Here is a 27,661-nt window from a genome sequence, read left to right as displayed (position 1 = left end):
GAGTGAGTGAGTGAGTGAGTGAGTGAGTGGGTGAGTTCGTTCACATTTGCATTTGAGTGTGCTCCTCCATGTGCATATCTGTGTGTGGCACAGTGGACCGGAACAGAACTCTGACAGTAGGCAGGAGCGCGGCTCACTGATGCCTGCAGTAGCTGACTGTAGTGGCTTGGGCTGTCAATCACCGAGCATGCCCACTGGCCCACCGAATTTACATCATTCTGTCTCGTTAACTCTGGATCTCGCCAAGTTGTTTTTCATACACTGTGTGTGTGTGTGTGTGTGTGTGTGTGTGTGTGTGTGAGTGTGTGTGTGTGTGTGTGTGTGTGTGTGTGTGTGTGTGTGTGTGTGTGTGTGTGTGTGTGTGTGTGTGTGTGTGTGTGTGTGTTTGTCTGTGTATTTGTGTGTGTCAGGGTGTGTCAGAGTGTGAGTGTGGGTGTGTGTGTGTGTGTGTGTGTGTGTGTGTGTGTGTGTGTGTGTGTGTGTGTGTGTGTGTGTGTGTGTGTGTGTGTGTGTGTGTGTGTGTGTGTGTGTGTGTGTGTCAGTGGGTGAGTGGGTGTGTCAGGGGGTGTGTGAGTGTGTCAGTGTGCGTGTCTGGGTGTGTCAGGGTGTTTGTATGTACGTGTGTGTGTGTGTGTGTGTGTGTGTGTGTGTGTGTGTGTGTGTGTGTGTGTGCATGCATGCGTGTGTGTGTGTGTGTGTAATTGGGAGAGTCTTATAATGTGAGATTCTTTATTTTTACTGGCTTACCTGAGGCATAAATCTCTAAACCCGGGATCAAGGAAAAAATATAAATATTTTTTAATCAATCCATATTTAAGTCTCTCTCGGGTATGATAGTATTGCAACCAAAATGCTTTACAAAGCATAAAATAACAGTAGCTCATGGTCACAATGACCCATTTTTGTGAGGAGAGACATTCTAGAAAGTTCTAATTATCTTTATCTTGTCATCCACAAAGTGTGTGTGTGTGTATGTGTGTGTGTGTGTGTGTGTGTGTGTGTGTGTGTGTGTGTGTGTGTGTGTGTGTGTGTGTGTGTGTGTGTGTGTGTGTGTGTGTGTGTGTGTGTGTGTGTGTGTGTGTGTGTATGTGTGTGTGTGTGTGTGTGTCATTGATTTTAAGGTGTTAATTCCATTAATTATTTACTTACCCAAAAGGATGCTTTCGAAAACAAAAGCCCTTCACTCTTCCAGTAATAAAAGTACAAGCTTGTTCCTCAAATGACACTAATAATTCAGAAAAGGGAAGCGTCGGTTTGCGATCAGCCAGTTAATAAATGTGGACGTGTCAGTGTGTGTGTATGTACGTGTGTGTATGTGTGTGGGGGTAATTGTTTGGTTTGTCTGTGTTTGTGTGTGTTGGGATGTGTCTGTCTGTGTGTGTGTGTGTGTGTGTGTGTGTGTGTGTGTGTGTGTGTGTGTGTGTGTGTGTGTGTGTGTGTGTGTGTGTGTGTGTGTGTGTGTGTGTGTGTGTGTGTGTGTGTGTGTGTGCGTGTGTGTGTGTGTAATGGGGGGAGTCGTATAATGTGAGATTCTTTACTTTTATTACCTCAGCCATAAATCTCTAAACCCTGGATCAAGGAAAAAATATAATTATTTTTTAATCAATCCATATTTAAGTCTCTCTCTCTCTCTCTCTCTCTCTCTCTCTCTCTCTCTCTCTCTCTCTCTCTCTCTCTCTCTCTCTCTCTCTCTCTCTCTCTCTCTCTCTCTCTCTCTCTCTCTCTCTCTCTCTCGAGTTTGATAGTTTTGCAACCAAAATCCTTTACAAAGCATAAAATAACAGTAGCTCATGGTCACAATGACCCATTTTTGAAAGGAGAGACATTCTAGAAAGTTTTAATTATCTTTATCATGTCATCCACAAAGTGTGTGTGTGTGTGTGTGTGTGTGTGTGTGTGTGTGTGTGTGTGTGTGTGTGTGTGTGTGTGTGTGTGTGTGTGTGTGTGTGTGTGTGTGTGTGTGTGTGTGTGTGTGTGTGTGTCATTGCTTTTAAGGTGTTAATTCAATTAATTATTTACTTACCCAAAAGGATGCTTTCGAAAACAAAAGCCCTTCACTCTTCCATTGATAAAAAAAAAAGTACAAGCTTCATCCTAAAATGACACTAATAATTCAGAAAACAGAAGCATCGGTTTCCGATCCGCCAGTTAATAAATGAAGAAGTAGAAAAGGTTTTGATGGTGAAATAAATGAACTACCATTCCCACAAGCCTTTGCGCTTACACCGGATGTTGATGTTTTTCTGTGTCGGAGAACAGAACGGTGGAACCCGGCCGAACAAACAGACTAAGTTTCCATGGTTAAAATATTCGACGAACGGAAAAGAGACTCATTCTTTCTGTAATTGGGCACGTTGATCTCCGTTTACCGTAAATGTGCTTCATATGTTTCATGTGGTTGAGTATTGCTAGTGCTAGCTCACCGTAGCTATGCTAATCACTCAGGTTGTGGTCGTGTATTATGACGGCTCAGCGGGGGTCCTGTTAGTGTTGATGTGACACCACTGATTTTCTGACCAAGTTCTATTGTAGTGCGTGTCAACTAGCACCTGTTGGTACTGTACCAATGTAAATGCCCTTCATAATATCACAATCCTTACAAGAATACGCTGTTGTGAGAGGAACAGGTTCAACCACCTGGTGACAGCCCATTAGGGTGTTGTGGTGTTTGATATTTGCAAGTGTAAAGTCCAATTTGGAACTATTTGTTTTTATAGGTTGATTCACTTCCTTATATCACAATATTAGACTGGACTGCCCCTTCATGTTCTATAGGCAGCCAGGATGTGCTGCAAACCCAGCCCTCCTGTATGCACTTGACATACTGCTTTGACAACCAAATTTGAGACACACTTTCGAAATTCCGAGTTGTTTGGTCACTCAGTCCTCTTTCATTGGGAATCATCTGGATAGGTATCATCTGGCCAGGTTTGAAATAAATCATCTTCATAGCTTTCAATAGCATTGAATTGCATATTTTTTCCCATTATTATTATTATCTTCAATTGCACTAAAAATGAGAATGCTCACCAATGCCTTCCTTAGCAGTATTTAAACAGATGTGTTTTACCACAATTGACATCCAAACCTTCCCACATTCGCTATCTGTCATTTCTGTATCTTTTTTTAATCTTGGTTGATCTGGTTTAATGTTGAAGTAGCCTTGATGGAAACCCTTTGATGAGTTGTCCCCAGGTGTTTGGAATTATAACTGGAACTTCCTCTTCTGTAACTCTGTCTTTTGAGGAACACAGAGGCACCGCTAACTTACCCTTCTTACTAATCTAGGTGTCCGTCTCTGTCTAACCAACAGGTCATGCATGCCGTCGGGCCTGTCGCCCGCTCTTCATAGGCACTGACCGTTTGAGCCAGCCTGCTTCCCGTAGGCGGAAGGTGTCTGCCTCCTTCCCCTACTAGCCTCGTGTTCCCCCCCCCCGCCCCCCCATTCCATCCCAGACTCTGCCGCCCAGGCCCGGTGTTCCCTATGCTAACCCTGCTGAGCATGTTCTACTATATATGTCTGCGCCGGCGCTCCAGGAGCGGCACGCGGGGCGAGGCGCTCAACAGCCGGCGGGCGGTGGAGTCGGGCCAGCGTACCGCACTGCCCGTCAGCCTGGAGGTGGAGCAGTACGCCAAGGAGGTGCTGGACTTCAGCTCGCACTACGGCAGCGAGAACAGCATGTCGTACACCATGTGGAACCTGGCCGGGGTGCCCAACGTGTACCCCAGCTCGGGGGACTTCACCCAGACGGCCGTGTTCCGGGCCTATGGCACCTGGTGGGAGCAGTGCGCCAGCGCGCCGCCGCGCTTCCGACGCACGCCCCGCGGCTTCCACAGCCAGGACTACATCGAGCTGGCCTTCGAGGAGCCGGTGTACCCCATGGCCGTGGAGGTGCTGGAGACCTACTACCCGGGCGCCATCGTGCAGATCCAGGCCTGCAACCTGAACCCTTTCTCCCAGAACACTCCTGCCGATGTCAGGTAACAATGGGGAACGCACATGTAGGATCGTACTCGTTTTATGAGACGCATCTCCAGCCAGTTAGAATGATAATGAGATTGGGCTTTAAGGTCTGGCTGTATCGTTGCCATGGAGACGGCTCAGAAGGCTTTGGAATTTGTTTCTAAAGGCTGGCTAACAAACTCAAAGGAATCATATTTTTCATGTCCGTATTTCGTTTTTTATGTTTTCTACCGTCATCATCACCACCACCCCTGCAAATGCCTAATTTAAGAGGGATGTGCTGTGCTACATAGAAGAAGGCTAATAAATCAACCTAGTGGGTTTGGTTTGAGACAACAATTATGTTTTTTCATCCAAACTATTTATCCATCATGTTAGTAACTGTAGAAAGTTTTCTGATTTCGTTATCCATTTAAAATCTGCAATATGGATCTGATTATGTCATTGAAAAGCAAAATCTGAAAAATAAAAATGGATTTTCGTTACTATGGCAACCACACATGAACAATTTTGAAGTCACATTAGGCTGCTTTCATTAGGGTCTTTCAATTAATTTGTTATTTTCTTCCTTTTTTCATTTGCTATTAAGCAACATTCCTCAATAGTTACCAAGGTTATACATGCCAATTAAAGACCGCAGGCATTTTGGTTTGCGTTGAAGTGCAAATATGCAAAAATGATGCGTCTACCCCGGTCCTCTGAGATGCTATGCATCATGCTTAAAACAATATCTGGTTTAATCGACATACCTCAAAGAAACAGAATGAGAACTGTGGGCTAACAGTCTATTGATTGGGATGGATGTGTCATGGTTAACATAATCACTCCTGGCTTGCAATGCTTCCACGGCAGTATGCCGCGTTTCCACTGCAGGGTGCGGAACGGATCGGATCGCAAAGGGGCGGTAGGGAGGGGGCAGTATAGCCCAGCTCAGTTCCGAGGTTGCGTTTCCACTGCCGACAGTACCCTTGGTGGTAGGCCGGATGTCAATCGCCTCCACCTCGCCTCCACCTCCTTGTTCGCCCAAGCAAGCTTTTTACGCGACATGTTAATTGTAAAGAATAATACCTTGAGGCTACCGCAACGGAGGAGTCCCTAGAATGGGGTCGGAACGGGTACGGCAAAGTCCGGGTCACGCCCACTTTTGGCGGTGGAAACGCGATCCGACCCGCACCTTTGCGATCCGATCCGTTCCGCACCCTGCAGTGGAAATGCGCCAGTAGTTGTCTTTAGAGAGGTTGGAATATTTGTTATTCTCCTGGTTTGTTATTTTCTTTATAACGAGACACTAAGATTTTCTACACCACAGAAAATCGTAGTATCTATAATACCAAGGGAATCAAAAGACACGGAAGGCGTTTGAGCACCCCAGGCCAACGCACCCCCTACCTCATTGACCACGTGCACCAACTGTGACTTACCAAGCGTTCATCACAACATGCATCACCCACGACCACGCCACCCACGGCCCATCCACAAAGCCCCGTCTTGCTTGACCAGCGCCTCTCGCTCTCTCTACCCCTCTCCCCCCCCGGCCGACCGCCACCAGGTGGGAGGTGCTGTGGTCGGCGGAGCCCACCAAGGTTCTGACCCCACAGGCGCGCCAGTTCTCGCCGGCCATCAGGCAGATCAGCTTCCCCACCAACCTGCTGCGGCTGGAGATCAACAGCTCCCTGCAGCAGTACTACACGGAGCTGGACGCCGTCATCCTGCGGGGCCTGCGGGAGCGGCCCATCCTGCCCCTCTACAAGATGCCCGTCATCGGCGTGGGCGACCTCAGCGACAGCGACGAGGAGCTGGCCGACATGGCGGCCGCCTTCAGGCATGGCGGCGACGACGAGGTTGACGACGGGAAACCGCCCAACGCGGGCAACGGCCACTTCGACCGACTCCCGTACGAGGTGATCGCAGACAAGCTGCCAGATTGAGGCCGCATTGAGAGGGTTTTCAGACCCACACACACGCGCGCATGGTTGTGCCAGCCCTTGACATTTGATCGTTTGAGCGAGCAGAGAGTCATTATCCTGCCTTGAGGACAACCCCCACACATTCTCTCACACACAGACACACATACGCTCACACAAATCCCTCACCACACACCCTTTTCCCACACTAAATCACACACCCCTCCTTGGCAGGTCTCTTGATATTATCCATATTGTCTCGTCTTCAAACCACTGACATTAGCACTATTTGTCACGGCGGTGTTGGTTTCGAAACCCAATACAGCTATTATCTGTTAGCGGATATGGAGTTGAGCAACACATGTTGTTTATCTTCTACAGTACCACTCATACACACACGCACCTCTTTGCCTTCTTATTGTTTTTGCTACAAAAGGTTCAAAGATGCCGTTCCTTCACGTGTAGTGTTGACACGCTTACTTTTAAATCTAATAAACACCAATAGTAGCCTTCTTGGGGAGGAAAAATACAAAAAAATAAAGGAAAATGACTGAATCACTGGCAGATACTCACGCCTTGTCCATGTATCAGTGCTCTGTGATTAGCAGCGTTTGGCCCAGACCAACCGTATTCAGCCTGCTCCAAGCACTTAAAACGACTGCAGAATTAAGTAGTCTTGTTAATCACACTTTTCATCAGTGCTTGTGATGCCCTTACATGTTCTTGCATGGTTTCCCTGCATTGTCCTTGTATGTCAGGCGTTTAATTTTTTTTGTTCAATTCCCTTTCTATCCTATCTCTCCCTCCCACACACACACACACACACACACACACACACACACACACACACACACACACACACACACACACACACACACACACACACACACACACACACACACACACACACACACACACACACACACACACACACACACACACACACACACGCACCCCCGTAGCTGATCCAGCTGATACTGAGCCACCTGACCCTACGGGACCTCTGCCGTCTGGCCCAGAGCTGTAAGCTGCTGCACCAGCACTGCTGCGACCCGCTCCAGTACACCCAGCTGAGCCTGCAGCCCTACTGGGCCCGTCTGAGTGACGCCTCGCTGGGCCACCTGCAGAGCCGCTGCTCCCTCCTCCAGCGCCTCAACCTCTCCTGGACGGGGAACCGTGGGGCCCTCACCCCATCTGGCTTCACCAGGTCAGAGACAGGGCGTTGTCATAGGGATGAACACCCTGAAGGGGTGTCACCTTGGAGTGGAGGAGGGGGGGGGGGGGGGTGATGTGTCCCTAAATGTTGTTTTTTGGAAGGAGGATGTAAACACACAGTCGCACTGAAGACACACTCGCACACTGTATTATTTTATTTTAAATGTTTTGATAACACTTTACAATAAGGGTACATGAAATAGCCATTATCCTTGAATGAACCATGAATAAACATTAGTTAATGCAGTAATAAGCAAATAACAGTTAATTAACAGCTACCTAATGAACTTTTTTTCATTTACTAATGGTGTTCATGTTGACTTAAGTAATGGTGTTCATATTTACTAATGGTGTTAAATAAGGTAATATTGGTGGCGGTGTGAAGGCAGACTAAAGTATGTCTAAGATTAGGTTGAAATATTTGAAAAGGTTATATCAACTGATTGCAGTAAAGTTAACACACAAAGGCAAACCTAAGACAAAATAAAAGAGGAAAATAATTGGGGAGGGGGGGGAGTTGTGAATTGGTACAGAATCATAGATAAGGATCGCCATTCTTACGTGAGTCGATATTATCCCTCAACCCCTAATAGTCCACTAGTCTTTTATTCCTAGTCTGTCTTACATAGTTTTTGATAGGGCAATATGTAAAGCGTCTTAGAGTACCATATTAAGCGCTATATACATTTAATTTATTATTATTATTAAGCCTTTGTCCCAAACCCTTAAGGCATAGGCTTAAATCAATTTCATGTGATGTGTATTCTATTGACAACACCTACCCTCTATCAGTGGGAGTCACTCACTCTCTCTCTCTACCTCCCTCTGCCCCCCCCAGCTTCATGAAGGCGTGTGGCCCCAGCCTCGTGTCTCTGGAGCTGTCCTGCTGCCACTTCCTGACGGAGGCCTGCCTAGAGGTCATCTCCCAGACCTGCCCGGGGCTGCAGGAGCTCAACCTGTCCTCGTGTGACCGGCTCCACCCCCAGGCCTTCACCCACATCTCCAAGCTGACACGCCTCCGTCGCCTGGTGCTATACCGCACCAAGATAGAGGTAACCCGCGCGGCTCCCCTTGTTATAGCTCACCCTGAGATGGAGGTTGCCGTCGCTGCTCAACTTGTTATAGCTCACACCGAGATTGAGGTAATCCGCGCAGCTCACCTTTTTGTAGCGCACACACTGACACGGAGGTAGCCGTCGTGGCTAGCACTGTAGGAACACACACTGACACGGAGGTAGCCGTCGTGGCTAGCACTGTAGGAACACACACTGACATGGAGGTAGCCGTCGTGGCTAGCACTGTAGTAGCACACACTGAGATGGAGGTAGCCGTCGTGGCTAGCACTGTAGTAGTACACACTGAGATGGAGGTAGCCGTCGTGGCTAACACTGTAGGAACACACACTGACATGGAGGTAGCCGTCGTGGCTAGCACTGTAGGAACACACACTGACATGGAGGTAGCCGTCGTGGCTAGCACTGTAGTAGCACACACTGAGATGGAGGTAGCCGTCGTGGCTAGCACTGTAGTAGTACACACTGAGATGGAGGTAGCCGTCGTGGCTAACACTGTAGGAACACACACTGACATGGAGGTAGCCATCGTGGCTAACACTGTAGCGCACACACTGACATGGAGGTAGCCATCGTGGCTAACACTGTAGTAGTACACACTGAGATGGAGGTAGCCGTCGTGGCTAACACTGTAGGAACACACACTGACACGGAGGTAGCCGTCGTGGCTAGCACTGTAGTAGCACACACTGAGATGGAGGTAGCCGTCGTGGCTAGCACTGTAGGAACACACACTGACATGGAGGTAGCCGTCGTAGCTAGCACTGTAGTAGTACACACTGAGATGGAGGTAGCCGTCGTGGCTAGCACTGTAGCGCACACACTGAGATGGAGGTAGCCGTCGTGGCTAACACTGTAGCGCACACACTGACATGGAGGTAGCCGTCGTGGCTAGCACTGTAGTAGCACACACTGAGATGGAGGTAGCCGTCGTGGCTAGCACTGTAATAGAGTAGTGGTGTTGGGGCTGGCGTTAGGGCCGCTGCGAAGCCTCTGATGTTATTTGTAACGAGACCTTGGTTACCTGTTGTCCCGGGGACCCAGCGTTACCACCTTCATGTCCAGTCATGCCTGTGCGAAAAGAAAACAATGAAAACAGCCGTCCCGTTTAAGTTCTTCATCTTCACCCACCTCAGCATTTCTCGGCTGCTTGTCGTGTTTTGGGTTGCGGGCTGGAGGAGCAGAGGATGGGTGGTGTAGGGTTTCTGCACTGGAGCTGAAGGAGCGTGCTCAGAGTTGTTGTTTTCTGAGACCGACAGCTAGGCGAGTGTGTGTGTGTGTCTGTGTGTGTGTGTGTGTGTTTGTGTGTGTATAAGTGTGTGTTTTATTCTGTGTGTGTGTGTGTGGGGGGGGGGAACACACAAGTATATGTGTGTATAAATGCGTATTTTTCTTTCTTTGTGAATTAGTATGTGTTCATTTCTGTGTGTGTGTGTGTACGCGTGCCTGTACGGATGCCCTGACAACTCAGCTGTCGTTAGCCTGTCACCCCTCTAATTAAATAGCTTGCGTGCAGCAGTGCAGCTCTTAGCGAGATGCCCAACACAGACCCCAAACACAGGTGCGTGTGCCACTTGCGCACACACACACACACACACACACATGCACACACACAACAAGCAGCTTTCACTGAGGAGCGTCAGGCCTGACACCTTGCGCCGGCATTAGAGGCACATGTGTCTGCATTTGCGTGCTGAATCCTTGTCTTTCTTCTTATCACACAGCCGGTGCAGAGGTCCCTGGCCCTGCTGAGTGTGTGAGCAGGAGGGGAACAATAGCAACAGCCCTCTGGGTAGAAAGGATTGTGGAAGAAGGCATAGGTTGTTGTCTCGTTATTCAATGTAAACGGATGGGGAGACCCGGAGCCTTTCCCTGCAGTTTAGTATGTTGCCATTGGCGTTTGGATGCAGGGAATGTGTGTATACAAGTGTTGGAACGATTAGCAGATTGATGGAAAATGAATGATTATGACTTTGACCACCAGTTTATTGTTTGTCATTTATCTCGTAGGAATGCCCAACGTGGTTCATGAAGGAAATTATTAGACAAGGCAAGCACGTTTAAGACTCACTTTGGGCCCTAGAAAATTGGGATTGGCGATCAATTCATGCTTGAAATGATCCCTGGCAAAATAATTGCTGCATACAATAATTAGCTAAATCCCTAATATTTGTATTTCAATCATGAGAGACTAGTATTCAAGACAAACCACAAAATGTATTGACAACACATTTAGGCATTGGACACCATCAAATTATTCTTCAGGGTCCAGGATGCATGAAGTATGCTGGGAGATGAATGACGGTGTCTAGACGCTGGTGGTGGGGGTGGTGTGAGTATGGACGGAGGTCCTTGGCCCTGGAGGACGCCGTCTCTTTCTCCGTAGACGGGTGGCGCTTAGTGCCGGACATGAAGAGGCGGGAGGAGGGCTGCAACGAGACTCAATTCATCAACAGAAAAGCGTCAAGCATGATTGAGAGATGTTAATGTAAACACCGGCCGTTTGCGTGTAATAGCCCGGCTGTTGGTGCGCCAGGCCCTGATTGTTGTGAGGAGACTGCGATGACTGCGTGGAAATTAAGAAACCAACATAGAGCGATGATAACCAGAAGGGGAATGTCGTCTTCCTGACTAAACTTTTGCTACATATGTACAGTGTGTCTCGATGGATGAGCCTTTCTCCAAATTTAAATAAAAAAATCGACATTAATCCCAAAACACCAGGGATTGGAAATGCTTGCTGTCGATCAACACTCTCCAACCAAACTTGTTTTCCCTTTTTCTGTCTTCTTGCTTTGTTTTTTGGATGCTGCAGCAAACCGCCATACTGAACATCCTGACCTTCTGTACGGAGCTGAGACACCTCAACCTGGGCAGCTGTGTTAGGGTGGGTTCACACACACACACGCACGCTCACTCGATTTTTTACTTCATTGTGGTACCGATATATGAAGCATATATAAAGCAGAGCTCCATTTCATCTATAGCTTGCTTCTCAAGCATTCCATGTGTACATGTAAATCTACATATACCTGTCCTATCACCCCCACCACCGCTAATGTTAACGTGTGTGTGCGTGCGTGTGTGCGTGTGTGGGGAACCCCAGATCGAGGACTACGACGTAGTGGCCAGCATGCTGAGCAGCCGCTGCTACTCCCTGCGCTCGGTGGACCTGTGGCGCTGCCGCAACCTGACGGACCGCGGCCTGGCCGAGCTGGTCTCCGGCTGCAGGTGGGGCTCGTTCACCAGGCACCTCCAGACTCTGTCCATCACTCGCTGCCCCTTAGCCCCGTCCGAGACGACCCGCAGCCGTGAGACCAGAGCACGACTGCTCTGTGCAGAGCCTGTAATGCAGGACCTAAAATGGGGTTGGTTCCCCAAAAGACGACACCCCCCCTCCCCGCCACGGCCCACGGCCCCAGGAAAACGCCCCGGAGTGACGCCAGATAAAATAACCATGCATGGCAGAAGAACAGTTGCTTTTATTATTATTGTTATAAATAATACTATTATTTTGATTCTTTATGCGTTTGGGTCAGTAAGAAGGGGCTGGCTGGTCTGCAAAGGATTGACCACCCCTAAGGCTGGACGTCCTCTATGACGCCCGCAGGGCAGCGGAGAGTGGGACCACCCAAGCCTCTGTTTATTCTGCCTTAACTCTCTGTAAAACTAGATGCTCTCCCCCCATCTGCCCCCCTGTCAGGATGCTGGAGGAGCTGGACCTGGGCTGGTGCCCCACGCTTCAGAGCAGCTCCGGATGCTTCCAGCACCTGGCGCGCAAACTGCCCCGACTGCGCAAGCTCTTCCTCACCGCCAACCGCACCGTGTGTGACGCGGACCTGGAGGAGCTGGCCGCCAACTGCCCCTCGCTGCAGCACCTCGACATCCTGGGTAGGCTGTGTACTCCAAGCCTCCAGTACCAATGGGTGGTTACGTTAACGGTTTTAATGGTTCGCTTCAGCCAAGGGAGAGACACAGGACCACCGTGGTCATCGTCTTTAGGTTCATGGTCTCTTTATCTCTCTTTTTTGGTCTGTCCGTCTCTTCCTCTCTGTCTCCATCTGTGTCTGTCTCTATCACTCCCTGGCTGACTGTCTGTCACCCTATTTGAATCTTTCTCGCTCTCTATCTCTGCATCCTGTCCGTCTCTGTCCCTCTTTACCTCCCTGTTTCTGTCTCGGCCCGTCTCTCTGTCTTTCTATCCCTATCTCTCTCTCTTCATCATCCTGTGTTGACGGTCCAGGCACCAGGATGGTGAGTCCACATGCCCTGAAGAAGCTGCTGCAGTCGTGTCCCAAGCTGCTGTTGCTGGACGTGTCCTTCTGCTCCCAGCTGGACAACCGCATTGTCCAGGAGCTCTCGGCCCTCTTCCCTAAAGTCGCCATCAAGAAGAGCTTCACACAATGACCCCTGGCTTCCCCTCTCGCGCTGCACACCGGCCATGCAGAGACGGAGAATGGGGCCGGTGACTGCTGGTTAGCCAGATAGCGAACAAAGGATTTAATCAAGACGTCACAGGTCATGTTAGATATTGGAGGAGAGGTTCGCTCCTGTCAGGGGTTCCGAGGCGTTATCCGTGATCAGCGGGTGGAGGAGGCAGCTGAACTTAAACTGCTGTCAGACACCCCCCCCCACCCTTTCAAAGTCATAGAACTATTGGTTTGGACGGATTTGCGTTTTAAATAAGGGGAAGGCTGACAATCTGCTTGATTTCACTTCTTTTTTTTGCCAAACGGAACAAGGATGGAAGTGTTGCCTTGTTAACCACTATCCGGTTTTAATTTTATTGGAAGCCTCCTGTGAAAACGCAGGCCAGACTCTGTGGGCTGTTGGTAAGCAGGTTGATCAATGTGACCATGATTATAATGATAAATGTGAGACTATTTGTGCATCCTTTAAGTAATTGGGGGTTGTTACTACGCATAACCTCTTAAATTGCTTGCGAGTTCAGTTCAGTTATATACTATGCAAGGATTTTAGAAGTCCAGCATATCTTTTATTTTGAAATGTATATATGCCGATCAGTCTCTTCTCAAGGCATCAGTACCATCTCTTGGAAAATCATTGATCAACTATATTGGCCACTAGGGATGGGCAAAACGATTCTTTTCCGGGAATCAGTTCTTTCAGTTCAGTTCACTTTAAAAAAAGAATCAAAGAACCAGTTCTCTTGTATTTGGGGAACCAGTTCTGGTCGTTCACCTTCGGGATTCGTTCGTTGTGAACGAATCGGTCGCGACCGACTCATCCCTATTGGCCACTGTCCTATCAAACTAACTCAAGTCACTATATTGGATTGAACCAACACACGGATACCTACATTTGTAAAAAATGTTATGTCATGTAATTATACAGGCCCAGCCTCATTCAACATTTGGTTGTGCTTGGTTGAAATGTATTTCACCTGTCCGCCTGAAGAGCAGTGCAGGAGAATAGGACTGGACCTAAGTCTTCATATTCCTGGGTTATGTTTAAACCCTGCACGTTTGGTCCCATGCCATCAGCTGTGGGCCATCCAAGCTTGCTTGTTGTTGTACTCAAGCCACAGGCTGCCCTCCTATGCGGAAATGGCCAACTGGTGACGGAATGACGTGCTGCAAAAATGTGTATAGTTCAGTGTGAGCTTCACACTCAAGTGTAAATATTCAACCTTTATAATTGTCCTGGTACTCAGGGTAAGCGTTTCATTTGTATTTATTTTTTACACAGCCTACTTTTAGTTTTCATCCGGGAACCAGCAGAACAGAGGCTGACCTTCCGTTGATTTAGCTCAACAAATTCCTCCATGTTTCAATTCTTAGTCCTATCAGTGGTTAGCTCTGATGTAGCTGAAAGATGAAGGGTGACGTCACTATATGTTGGTGTAAACACATACAGTTATTGTACCATTGTTAAAAAAAAACACGACAAAAAAAACCATAAATGTTGTCCATGGTTAATTATTGATTGTGTTATAATATTAAGCCGCATTTGCAGTGCAAAAGTGCTTGAGGAAAAACTTTGCAAATACTTGAATTTTGCTTTCGAGCACTTGCTAGTTAGAATGGGAATTGTACTTGTGCCTTATGTTTCTGGGTGAATGTGTTGGAATGTCTGTGTTATTGATTGTTGTGAGGTGAGGTGCTTTGCTTTCATGGCGTTCAACCAAAGTAATCTGAAAAACCTTGGCCTAAGCACCACAGCTATATTTATAGGCCTTGCTCATGGCCATCGTAATTAATATGCAACATATCTTTGTACCACTCTCTTTTAATACTTTGTCCTTTAAAGTTGCGGCTGTGTTATAGGCCTCTGCCTTCAGCATTTTTTATGTTATCGATTTAAAAAAAAAGAAAACTATGTTTCTGGAATTTTAGGTAAAATGTCTTCAGTTTGGACAATAAAACATGATTTCTTTCCAATTAGGTTTTCTAAAGAATATTGCTGAAAGAGCTTTTTTAATCGTTTGTTTTGGTTGACCGTCAACCACTAATATTGCTGTATTTGGTAACATAGCACCTCCTTTAAAATAAATCTGTTATTGTCAGAAACAAAACCTAGCTGGTCAATATAAGTGTTAAAAAATATTTTATTTCATGTTGCCATTTATTTTGGTTTTGATTGCCATGAATATGGTTGGTTATAATTCAGTTGTGGTATTAGGGTTGGGCCATCTGCAGGATACCTAGTTATGCGCCTTCCTGCGATGTCAATGCTGTAGTGTGTTAGCTTAAAATGATTGAACTGAGAAGATTGAGGCAACTGAAGTACAAAGGTTGTGCCACAATTCTGAAGAAATATGGGTGCTTCAATGTTTGCCGGATTTTAAATAAACGCAAGGCCGAAGACTGATTCTGCTTCTTTGGTCTATGTCTAATTCTTTACTCTAATGCCAAATGCTTCCACTGGACTTGATTAAAAAGGACTCTTACTTAACAAATGTATTGATTTAATTGGTTTGTATGCTGATGTTCCTCAAAACATTGTCCTAAAGGTTAAGTGCATATCATACACAAGTAGCTTGCTAATAGGCTTGGTGTATTTAGGCAGAGCTCATGTGATTAGGCTCCACAGAGTGAACCGTCTCCAGACCCCAGAACGACGGGGAAGCCTTTATGGTCCGCATGAGTAACTTCAAGGAGCGTGTTGCGGAATTATCCCTTTTGGTTTAACCCTCCGCCGTTTAACTGCCTATTAATACCGCAGGGAGACGTGGCGTTGGCTTGTCTTCCTTAACAGCGTTTTAATTAATTGTTTATGCCTGGTTTAATGATGTATATTGTGGCCCTGTAATGTGCCCTAATGACGGAGAACGAGGCGGCCTCGGCTGAAGTATTCATTTGGACTGGCTCCCTGATGATTGCTTCTCTCCGCCACCAAGGCGGGCTGCCGCGGTACAACCGGGGCCTTCGCACAGCGTGATTCATGGAGGCTTTCCCTGGCTCTGCGGAGGCGCTGGCTTCCCACCCATCATCCTTATGTATGAAGCCCATATATATCCACCAGGAGGGTGCACAGCTGCAATTAGTTTTTATTTTGTATTATTAGTATTATTTCAGGACCTTACAGCGTGTGATGAATGTGTTGGAGAATGTATGGTAGGCTACAGATGGAAATGTTGCTCCTGACCCATTAATCAACCAGATTATACATGGTTTGTTTTATTTATTTATTTATTTCTACTATGTCTGTCGGTTTCTCTCCTTCCCATGTATGTGTGTGTGTGTGTGTGTGTGTGTGTGTGTGTGTGTGTGTGTGTGTGTGTGTGTGTGTGTGTGGGGGGGGGGGGGGGGGGGGGGATTGCTCTTCCCTTTAAAGAAGCCTGATAACTGTTTTTGGAACTGACCATTTTAAGACAAAACTCTTGTTTTACTCCTCAAAATATAGAGAACACTATTTAATAGGTAAGGTTTGAAGAGACCAATCACAGCTCCTTATTGTGATGACACACAGTGCTGATTAGAATGATGAAGACCAGTGTTTAGAATGAAGATGGAGAACCAAGAGGGGGCGAGCTGTACGTAGAGGAGTCACATTGTGGAAAGGAGCAAGAGCCGGTCTACTGTCACGCACCAGGGTATCCATTCCCTGGTCGTTCTTCAGGACCCTCGGGACCTCAGGGGCCTGTCCTGTCCTGGGCTATAAACAACACCTAAAACAAAACTAATCCCATTACAATATTGGTATTAGGGTTAGGGTTTCTTCTTAAGTTATTGTTTCTGGTACTCAGGTTTTGTATGAGGCTGTGGGTTTACTCTTACAGTTTTGTTTTGATTGTAGGGTTTGGTGTTAGAGTCAGGGTTTACTCTTCAGGTTTTGTGTTTGGTTCTTGGGTTTGGTGTTAGGGTTATTGATTCCTCTTCATCGTTTGAGTTTTATGGTTTCACTTTCAATTAAAGAGTTAGAGTTGGTGGTTTCAATGGGTCGGGTTACAGGATTTTGTTTTTCAGTTTCAGGGTTAGGATTGGTTTCAATCTTAGCATTTGGTTCCAGACAGAGAGAATAAGAAAGTTGAGAAAATAAACAAAAAAAGGGTGAGAAAAGATGGAGAGAAAAATAACTAACCCTAATTGTGAGAGCAAGAAATTGCTAATAAAAACAGTGAGAACGATTATGGAGGACTAGAAAGCTGGACAAATGCGAGAGAAGAAGATGGAAAGAACGATAAACGTAGAAAAAAATAGATAATCAAGACAAAAAGTGAGAGAAACAATATGGAGACATCAAGGGGAGGGGGTGTTAAAAATTGTGGAGAGTACAAATGTAGTGTGAGAGAAAGAAATTGGAGGATGGGAAATCTATAAAATGTATAACAAACAGTGACAATGTATGAACATAATGAGAAAATCTATACATAGGAGAACATTTTGAAAATAAGAGAGAGATAGAAAAGATGTTATCAAAAAGAGGGAGATAAATCAAACAGAAAACAAGACATCTAGAAGTATCAGAGAGAGCAACATAATGGAGAAAATCTACAACACCAGAGAGCTATTTATGTAGACAACAAAATAAAAAAAACGGTGAGAAAAAAACATGGAGAGGACTCAGGAGACAAGATACCAAACAAAAGGGAGCAAAAGACGATGCATTAGGAAAATAATGGAGAGACTGAAAAATCTTGAAAAATCTTGGTAAATGGAGAGTACGAAGAACCAAGAAAGAATAGTGAGAGAAAGAAAATGGTGAAGGAAAAAATAAAGGAAGAATTGTGGGGTGAAAGTTATGGAGAGTAAAGAAGAAAATATGAGCCAAATTATGGAGAGAATAAACAAAAAAAATTAAACGGGCGAGCGAAGAAAGATTGAGAGAATGAAATATGAATGGAGGAGAGAATGAAATATGAAAAAAGAATGAGGGAAAACGCAAAAAATAGGAAAAAGATGGATAGATTGAGTTATCGAGAAAATCGAGACATAAGGGTGAAAGAAATAAGATGAGGAGGACAAAATATACCAAAATATTGACATTAATGGAAAATCAAGAAATAAGAGTTTGAGAAAAAAGAAGGCAGGAACAATAATGTCAAGATAAAAGATTCAGTGAAAAAACCCCTCATATTAAGACAAAAAAAAAAAACTAAACCCCTAACTCCAACTCAAAAATAAAATTTAACCTATCTGAAATCCAACCCTAACCCCGAAAGCAAACCCTTTACCTAACCCTGATCCCAACTCTATCCTTTCTCAAAACCCTAACCTCACCTTAGAACTGAAAACTAAAAACCTCTAGCCCCCACAGTAGAAACCACTAACCCCAACCCTAGAGCAGAGAAACCAACCCCCAAACCCCGCCAATGAGAACCCTTAACCCTAGAACTGAATACTATACCCTAGAGCTCAACCCACAACAAATCTAACCCTAACACCAACACTATCACTGAAAACAAAACCCCGAACCCAACCCACAGAAATCCTAACCCTAACCCCAACCCTAGAGCGAAGAAACCAAACCCCCAAACCCCTCAGATGAGAACCCTTAACCCTAACCTAGAATTTAGAACCAAACCCCAAACCCAACCCACCGATACCCTAGAACTGAAGTCTCAAACAACCCATCCGCATGTAGTGCGACCCAAACCAATTATGTAAATATTATATCATGAGTACGGCGAGGATACCAGGTTTGCATCGTGGTCAAGCTCATCTTCATCCTCCTCAGACTCACCAGGAAGGCTTCCAGAGGGTGGATTCCTAGGAGCTAGTACCTAACCTACACATCAAATTATTATAGAGCACACGCACACACACACACACACACACACACACGCACACACACACACACACACACACACACACACACACACACACACACACACACACACACACACACACACACACACACACACACACACACACACACACATCCTTAGGGGCCGGCCACACCTCAACATCTAACACAAATACACACACACACACACACACACACATCCTTAGGGGCCGGTCACACCTCAACATCTAACACACATACACACACACACACACACACACACACAAACACAGCGTCTCTCCCTGAGAGAGCGGGGGGCCCCTGTACTCGTCCTGAAGAGGCTGCGGTGCGTGCGGCCCTTCAGCTTCTCCGGGATCAACAGGAATCCGCCGTGAATGAGGAACGTGACGGGACACGGTCTCCCGTCTGTTGCCAAGATCTCATCCTACCCCAGACGGGGCACAAGACAGCCCTCAGCCCGGCCCGGGGGCAGGCCTCACCGCCATGGCACCCGTCATTATGTGGCGGTGAGGTGTTTCTACTCCGGTTTCTCCTGGCACACACGCTACTGCACACGGAGACACCCTTGTTGAATTTTATGGGTTTTCGCTGCTCATTCCACACCATTTTTGTGGTGTGTTATTGGAGAATGCCGTGGCAAAGATATAGCTCACCTCTCATCCCTTACACACACACACACACACACACACACACACACAGACACAAGCATGATTCTACGTACGCACGCACACACACACACACACACACACACACACACATACACACACACACACACACAAATGGATAGGCAAATTTACGAGACAACACAAAACACAGAGGTTTCCTTTGACTTTGACCAAAATGGTAATTACGATTTCTCTGGTAGTAGGAAATAATTTAAATCAGTCTAATGATTGTTTATGTTACATTGTTGATTACCTAAAATGCTACATTACTAAATTGACCTTTGGGGTCATCTGCACCTCAATGCACTCAGATGCAGCCTACAAGTCAGCCTTCTGGAATAAGTGAGGCCAGTTCTGTTTGTACCGAAGAAGATCATCAAGGATGATAAACCAACCAATCACAGTCTGTCGTTCAGGTCAACACTGCTGTGAAGGAGTGCCGCAGGAGTGATACAAATAAAGTTATATCAAATCAGAGAAGGTCATCCTGTTCCTATTTTTTACCATGCCATGGTCTCACCGGTGAGCCGCAACATGGGTTGTGCGTCCCAGACCTTCCATCCTCTATATTATAGAGTCTATAAGCGAAGCAACCATCGCAGTGAGCTGTTCAGAGGCCCATGGTAAAGAAGGCCCTGCAGAGGCAGAAGCATGTTTCACAAACAGGCTGAGCAATTAGCTTAAATAATTATGCACTGAAGGGGAGACACGATTCGCCCCGCTGATCAGCAAAGTTCACGCAAAGTTATAATTAAACAATAACTCGTTTACAAATGAATGCACACGCGCATTTGTGTACTTAAGTGTGCATAGGCTAATTAGCTGTGATGTTTCTGACGGAGGTTGAAGAACAACAATGTCAAACGGTGGAATTGCGTTTTCAGCCTGAGTCGACATCACTGTTAGCCGCTTGCAAATTAGAGGGTGCAGGAGGGGATGGGGGTGGGGAGGGGGGTGTTTGTACCTCGGTGACTGGGTGGTTGTGTGGGCAAACAATGAGGTGGATGGGTGAGTGAGTGACTTTCCCGTCTTCAGAAAAGAGGTTACTCTAGAAAAGATTAGTGGGGGAATTCACTGCGAACGTCGAGAAAGGGTCCGTTGTGATTGATTTAGTTATGGATGCATTAATTACCCTAATTAATTTGAACCTGTTGCAATCAATTTCCTGCTAAATCAATCACTTCCAATGACAGTTTTACTTTTTCTTTCCCTCTGGAATGCATGTTACTATGGTTTAAATCCTTTCAACTTCATTGATCTATGTTGTTAAAAATGTAGATGTTTAAACTAAATCCTTTACCTTTTTTGCGGCATTGCCTTAGGAAGGGAATTATTTCCAACGTGATGTGTAATGATACTTTTAAACCCATGTTATTTTATTTCTGGGACCTCTATTTTAGAAAACAAAACAAAAACAAACATTAAAAAAAGTAATTGTTCTTGTGTAACATCCTCCCCTTACACGGAGAAAGAGCAAGTCCTAAAAGCATATAGACCCTCCTCATTCTTAATGCAGACAGGGTATAGGGACATGGAGGGGAGGCAGTAATCCACAATAATCTGATGGTGAGCTCACCTGATAGAGATCAGTCAGTAAAAGACACTTCAAACAGCTGCCGCTGACACCCAGATCGTGCGGCTGCTCTGTGATGTCGGCCTCCGCCCCGGACCGTTCGGGGAGTAGAGACGTAGAGGCCCTCTTTTATGCCGCAGCTTCACAAGCACCACCACCTCCTCCGTCATGTCTTGTCTGGATGGCTGATGTTTCGGGAGTCATATAAAGGGGAGCGTTCAAACTAAAGGGATTGTCTGGGAGAGAACAACAACTCCATAAATGGGTGCGTGTCCGAAGCTCTCATGGTGCATTCCTTAGAGAATGAATCTGCAAGGCAACCCCGTTATATTCGTTAATGTTAAATGAATAGAGTTTAATTAATAATAGCCTGTAGCGAGATCATGTAATGAGGTCTATGTAATGTGAACTTTTGTGAATGATACGCAAAGCTGAAACTTTCTTTATATTGAAATGGTACGTCTACCCATCACCATGCCACCTCCATATTCAATATAATTCGGGGGGAATCAAGTAAATTCCAAATGATTGTTGATGGCCAACAGAGATCCGTCGAAGACACGCATGGATCATCACGGTCTCGCTAGATGGCACTAGAGTACCAGATATCCGCCAACTCAACTCCAGGCCACCATGACAATATTTTTCGCGCAAAATCAGGAAATTTCATGTCTCCTAAATAAAAAGCCAGGTGTAATTAACGTTACGCGGTATTAATTGCGTCTGCTTGTGAGCGGATGAAAGGCGCGGGGACCCACTCTGGATGATGGGGTCCCGCCGCTCTCCACTGTCTTCTTTAGAGATCAGGGGAGGGCGTTTTGGGGACGCCAGGCATCAAAATGGCAGTGAGGAACACTCAGTGGGCCGCCAGTGATCCGAGGTCCGTCAGCGAGCCCAAAATAGCCCTAGTGCCCAACAGCAGGCCTGTGGATCCATGTGTCATAGGCCGCGATAGGCCTGCTGTTGTTTGGAAACCATGCTTGTAAAATAGCATTTTTTTTTTAATGGAGGGCTTGGCATTGGGATATGGTGATGAATTGAATGCCGTTGTTAGTTTTTTTGCCAAGCATTTGGCAAGTGTTTTATCAGTTTTGACCCGATTCATCAGCAGGCTTGAACTACTTGAAATACAATCAATAAGCGATCAGCAGCAACCCCCCGCCCCTCCTCCCCGGACGAGGTGAATTCCAATACCGCGAGGACAGAGTTCCCTATGGTTTGTTGTAGTAGGCTCGTACTCATTGGAGCAGTATGAATTCCTTTCAGCTTATCAATTTCGTTTTAAAAACCAGAACCCTAATTCGAAAACGTAGACCTTCAAACAGTGACCATGGACTTCAGACACATTGGGTCTGTTAGTCAAGCTTGGACGAGGCTACAGTCTAAACCTCCATGCCGAAGAACATGCGAACACCACGTATGCCTAACCTAACCATAACCAATGATGAAACTCATCACAAATGCCTGATTAGGCCTACTTCCACACTTGGCCAAGTAGGCTACTACAACGGTTCAGCTGGATCGGATAGCCTACTATAGGCAGCTCGTCAAAGCCGTCGTATTAGTCAAACATGGTGCGCGCTCGTGTGTGTCTGCAGTGTGTGGGGTACAAACACACCGCAGCGTGAAATGCATGGGATTTTGAGGATTATTTTTGATCAATAGTAGGCCTATAATAAAAGTCTGAAATCTGCTGTCCAAGAATGAACCACCCCCAACCCCATATTTAATTCCCTGGAACAACGGACGTGGCCAGTGCACCCTTAGTATTACAGACGGTAGATAAATAGTCCAGCCCGCATGGATTTATTGACCTCCAGCGGAACGTGAACGGAGCACAGTTTTTCGCACCATCCTGGGGACTTAGTGACCCGGGAAACGACGCGCAGTAATAATAAAACACCGCGAGATGTGGTTGTTGTGGTTGTCGTTGGACGGTGTGTGTGCGCCGTTAAACTGTAGTCCCAACAAACGCTCCAAAATATGCTCCCACCTGGCAACGCAAATAAAACAGTGTCCTTAAAACAGATGTTACTAGTATTTCAGTGGACTCAACGTGACGATTAATCCTATTTTAACATTATTTTCATTCAATTGCCGAACCAAAATAAGGATGTTCCATAGATCAAATCCTATTTAGCATTGCTGTACTTACTTAATAAAAATACAGTTAGTCTTGACATTGGAAAAAAGCATTTTAATATTAACCCCCGTTATTTAAAAATGTGCAAGTCATTCGTTCATGTGGAAAGCGATAAAATACCTAAACATATTTATAATATCACTTTTGCGCGCTTCATCTAGGCCTATACCCCAAAGTCTGATAATATGAACCCAAACCACACTGGAGAAACAGAAATAAGGAAAAAACTGATCTGCATTGAATTGCTACAGGTCTAGAGCCCATGTGAATTCAGTGAATTAATAAGTTGGATGATTCATTAAAGCTACTGATGGGATATTGTCTTGCTCGTGATTACGTTTAGGCCTACTCCTCTTGTTCTTTTCTTTTAAACCATAAGAAGCCTGACTCCAAACCAAAAATATAGTTTTGCGTCCCTGGGTATCTGTTTGCATAAAACAAAAGAAAGCTACTAAGAACAAGCTGGTTATCAGAAAAAAGATGTATATACACATTTAGATGTGACGGTGTAGGCTGTGGAAAGCGCCTGAAATAAAAAATAAGTCAACCCCGCTTAATTAGCCTTCTTGGTGTCATTTATATATCGTACTTTGTGTCATCTATAAAAGTCATCATAGAATAAATTACAATCTCCATAACAAAAAATAAAATAAAATTAATAAGCTTTGAACATTTTTCTCACCCAAAATAGCAAAATACACCAAGATGAACAAAATAGCTAATTGTAATCCAAGATGGTGGTCAGAAACAAAAACAAACAAAAACAAAACAAAACAAAATGATGTGCTTATATAATAATAATAATAATAATAATAATAATAATAATAATAATAATAATAATAATAATAATAATAATAATAATAATTTGGATGTTGTTGTTTGGAAAGCTGATTTGTGTTTTGGAACATTATAAAGAGTTTGTTCTACCGAGATTGTAATAGGTTATCACCTTTAAAATCATAACTTTATGGACAATTGTTTGAACACAAGAAACAGTTACTTATCATTTAATCCTTAATATACGGGCTATATTTGGATCTAAACAAAACCGTGGAATTATACGGACAATCAGAAACAACCAATAGACAAAACATTAGGCTCCAAACAATGAATAACAAAATATTTTGAATTTATATCACTGCAAAGCCTTACATTCGAAGATAAATTACCCTACTGCAATTAAGAATAGGGAATGTAAAGGTGGTAAGGCAAATAAAAACAAAACCTATAGCCCGTTCTGTTTGGAAAACATCAAAAAAGTGCCCCAGTGGAAGAATTAAAACAAAAAAAGGGATGAAGTCATGACTATTAAAGTTATACAATATTTACAAAAGTGGATCAAAAATTTTGCTGTGAGCCTCGGTGACTTGTGTAGCAAATCCCGTACAGGAGAAAAGTGCCAGATAATCCATAGCCAGGGAGCCTTTTCTGGGAGCTACCGCTCGCTGCTGCGTGGAGCTGAGCGCTGGCAGCCTTTTGTGTTCAGAGCCGCAGTGGTGGGGTGTCCAAAAATATCCAGCAAAACACAAAACACCGACCGTTCTCCGTTACCGAACGTGTTGAACGCAGGGATTCGCATTGAAGTGGCCTGATAATAATAATAATAATAATAATAATAATAATAATAATAATAATAATAATAATAATAATAACAATAATAATAATTATAATTATAATAACAATAATAATAATAGGCTAATTATACAGTTATTTTATTTAACTAAATCGTGAACCTCTTTGTATACAAAATAAAAGTGTAACGCAAACGTAACTGTCAAAAATAACCTGCCAAAGCATGAGTGAATTTCGATGTGAACTGACATATGGAATCGACCCCCCTCACGTTGCTCAGGCGATGCTCAACCTCAGCTGCTTGTTTGGGACGCAGCCTATAGGCCTATACTACTGCTGCTGCTGCTGGTAACTTTAGTCCAATGCAGCTCTTTTGACTCTTCTGACGGCCATACACACACCTCACAGCTACACACGAAATGGCATATGATGTCAATAGTGACTCAGGGAAATGCACTGTACTGCTATACACTATAAAAGTCGTGAATGTAAACCATTCAGCTAAGAATCTCAATACTAGTTTGTTTAAACCAGGACCCCCCCCCCCTTTTGTCAAGTATAATTTCACACAAAAGGGCTACACCTTGAAACTGCGTCGACTCAAGTCACAGTGTTTTAGGCATATCCTCAAAGAACATAGGCTATTTATGTTCCTGTAGCTCTTAAAGAGGGAAAAAAAATATTCTTATTCCCCCGCTGCGGATCATTCAGTGTTTGAAAGATATTCAATGCAGATATCGTGTGTAAGTCACTCACTGCCATCTATTATAGATAAAAACAGCCACATTATCGCCCGTAGTCCCGTGATGTGTGTATAACCTTGGGGATAAATAACAAAAGTCAAATCACGGAGGAGTGGTCCCCTAGAGTTCATTGGACCGGGGTTTGGACTCCGTGGTGGGGCGGCGTGTCCCCGTACACATCCTCGGTCCCCGGGAGAGCTCCTCCGGGAGGGGTCATCCGTTTCTCTTTCTGTCTCCTGTTACAAAACCAAACCCTCACCACTTCTTTTTCTAGCTGAAGACTGTCCGCCAGTGATGTAATTTCCGACGCTGCTGGTTTAGGGCACTTCAAAAAATGGCTTTCCAAAGCCCCTTTAACGCTCACCTCGATAGAGGTCCGTTTTTTCCGTTTCCTCCCCTGCGCGGCGATTTTGTCCAAGCTGGTGGGGCTCCCCGATGTGGAGTCTGCCTCCTCCAACCACTTGTTCAACAAAGGCTTGAGCTTACACATGTTTTTGAAGCTGAGCTGCAGGGCCTCGAACCTGCAAATGGTGGTCTGGGAAAACACATTTCCATACAGCGTCCCCAGGGCGAGTCCAACGTCGGCCTGCGTGAAGCCCAGCTTGATCCGCCGCTGCTTGAACTGCTTGGCGAACTGCTCCAGGTCGTCCGAGGTCGGCGTGTCCTCGTCCGAGTGGTCGTGGTGCCCCCCCTGCTGCTGGTGCTGGGACGGCGCGTGTCCGTGGTCACTGAGGTGCGGGCTGTGGTGGTCCTCGTGGTCCCTCAGGCTGTGGTGGTGCATCCCCTGTCCGCTTCCCGGGATCAGACCGTTAACGCCGAACCCCGGCTGGGCATAGATAAGGCTTTGGCCGTTCGACGTCGCCATGCTTGGTATGTGTGGGGTGGCGGCGGTGGTTCTCCACGCCCGCGCGTCGTGGTGACTGTTCCCGTGCGACTGGTGCACCAGGTGGGGCGGTCGCGGCTGGTGCTGCTGTTGCTGCTGCTGGAGGTTGTTGTTGCTGGAGTTGTGCATGTCGTCTCGCCCCTGCACGCTGGGCTTGATGTCCTGGTCGCCGAGCGGGCTCGAGGACCACGGGGCGCCTTCCCCGTGCGACAGCGCCGTGATCCACTGGTGCGCGTGGCTGAGCGGGTGACTGTTGCTCTGCAGCGAGTAGTCATTCTGCAACAGGGTCTGCGCGTCCCTGTACGCCGCGGCTTGCTGCATGCTGCCGGGCTCCGAGTGCACGATGGATGCGCTGGAGGTGAGGATGTTGTAGTGATTGGACGCTGTGGTCGCCATGACTCTCGGAGCCGGACTGATCGCTCTTATTAAAGGAACCTTGCATTTGACAGTTAACTCTGTTCTTTTGCTTTTTTTTCTCTCTCTTTGCCACAGGCGTCTCCCCGGCTCTCTGCCAAGTGGACGCAAAGGTGCACCTGGACTCCGCCTGGCTCCGCCGCTCATTGGCTGAGGACGGCTGATGGACGTGGTTGCTACGGGCGACGGCCTCTGATAGGCTGTGAGCAAGTCTCAACAAACAACCCCCCCCACCCCCCCATTTCTTGGAGAGCTGCGAGATGTGCTGCACCTCGGCGGGAGCAGCAGAGACACTGAGCCGCGCGGACAAAGAAGCCTACGCTGTCTGAGATGCGGCATTCAACTGTAAGATAGAGTTGATTTATTTTGCTTATTGTTTTTCACTTGTCATACGGAGGATGCGTTTCTGTCATTTTTTTGTTGGACCATGACGTACCCTGTAACTTGTAAAATAACTTGATGATGAAGTCAAAGCTTGTGGTATCACTTCAAGTTATTCCTGGTTAGTTGGTTTATGCGGTTTCCAGGCCGACTCCTCCGTTATGTTGGGTTGTTAATGTGTGAGGATTTTGGAAACATTAAGGATTATGTTTGTTCGCTGTCCTGATACATGTTTGAGTTTGAGTTTTGAATTCTGACGCTGTGATGTGTAAAATATCGCTTTAAAGTTGTAAATCTGTTCAAGTTGTGATATGTAGGCCTATGTTATGCCTTAAACATGTAGAACGGCCTTTATTGGTTGTTAAATAAATCACATAAAAGTTGTTTATTATGTGCTATGCTTTTCCTACGCATTTTGTCTCAGATTTTTACCAATGCAATGCTCGCGAGGTCGCCAGAATATAAACAAATTGACTCAAACAAAAAATATAGGCTGGAACGACTGATGTTGGTTAGTTATAGTTTTGTGCTACTTAACTAAATAGGCAATATCATCTATCTATCTATCTATCTATCTATCTATCTATCTATCTATCTATCTATCTATCTATCTATCTATCTATCCATCTATCCATCTATCCATCTATCTATCTATCTATCTATCTATCTATCTATCTATCTATCTATCTATCTATCTATCTATCTATCTTGCTATCTTGCTATATGCAAGAAAGTCTAGGTCTCGGCCAATGTCTTAAAAATGTACATTCATCCCCTAAATAACCCACAAAAAAGCCCTAATGCAAGAACGACTCATTGGGATGATAACATAGGTGTTTACAAAACTTCCCCATGTGTGATGTTCTGATTGTCTGGTCAGAGCGAGAGAGAGAGAGGGAGAGAGAGAGAGAGAGAAAGAGAG

The 27,661-nt window shown here is 45.6% G+C and overlaps 2 protein-coding genes across 7 annotated transcripts; one reads left to right on the top strand and one right to left on the bottom strand.

Annotated features, from left to right (window-relative positions):
- Positions 1–2,213: 2,213 nt before the first annotated feature.
- On the top strand, positions 2,214–14,992 carry fbxl4 (F-box and leucine-rich repeat protein 4). 6 transcript variants are annotated; one of them, XM_060064821.1, is made up of 9 exons: positions 2,220–2,928; positions 3,314–3,981; positions 5,514–5,865; positions 6,831–7,075; positions 7,922–8,135; positions 10,972–11,043; positions 11,263–11,387; positions 11,860–12,047; positions 12,400–14,992. In XM_060064821.1, the coding sequence occupies exons 2-9, from the start codon at positions 3,485–3,487 to the stop codon at positions 12,561–12,563; spliced, it is 1,857 nt and encodes a 618-aa protein (XP_059920804.1). In that variant the 5' UTR covers positions 2,220–2,928; positions 3,314–3,484; the 3' UTR covers positions 12,564–14,992. The 6 variants fall into 6 exon arrangements, with proteins under 6 accessions (XP_059920799.1, XP_059920804.1, XP_059920802.1 ...); XM_060064818.1 differs by having other exon boundaries at positions 2,221–2,370; positions 2,776–2,928; positions 11,860–12,543; XM_060064820.1 differs by having other exon boundaries at positions 2,223–2,341; positions 2,776–2,928; positions 11,860–12,543.
- A 7,791-nt stretch (positions 14,993–22,783) lies between these two features.
- pou3f2b (POU class 3 homeobox 2b) lies at positions 22,784–26,468 on the bottom strand. The gene has a single exon (XM_060064813.1). It carries the CDS (start codon positions 26,338–26,340, stop codon positions 25,189–25,191), a length of 1,152 nt encoding a protein of 383 aa, XP_059920796.1. The 5' UTR covers positions 26,341–26,468; the 3' UTR covers positions 22,784–25,188.
- Positions 26,469–27,661: the final 1,193 nt, after the last annotated feature.

The sequence above is a fragment of the Gadus macrocephalus genome, chromosome 11 (assembly GCF_031168955.1).
Source record: "Gadus macrocephalus chromosome 11, ASM3116895v1".
Lineage (NCBI taxonomy): Eukaryota > Metazoa > Chordata > Actinopteri > Gadiformes > Gadidae > Gadus > Gadus macrocephalus.
Note: the sequence above shows the minus strand (reverse complement) of the source record. Positions and strands in the feature narration are given on the sequence as shown.

What these genes read in the sequence shown, in the direction of transcription:
- fbxl4 (XM_060064816.1), top strand. Translation starts at nt 3,485, where the DNA reads ATGCTAACCCTGCTGAGCATGTTCTACTATATATGTCTGCGCCGGCGC. An exon ending in TCGACCGACTCCCGTACGAG is followed by an intron (nt 5,866 to 6,830) that starts GTGATCGCAGAC and finishes GCACCCCCGTAG; the next exon opens with CTGATCCAGCTGATACTGAG. An exon ending in GAGCTGGTCTCCGGCTGCAG is followed by an intron (nt 11,388 to 11,859) that starts GTGGGGCTCGTT and finishes CCCCCCTGTCAG; the next exon opens with GATGCTGGAGGAGCTGGACC.
- pou3f2b (XM_060064813.1), bottom strand. Translation starts at nt 26,340, where the DNA reads ATGGCGACCACAGCGTCCAATCACTACAACATCCTCACCTCCAGCGCA.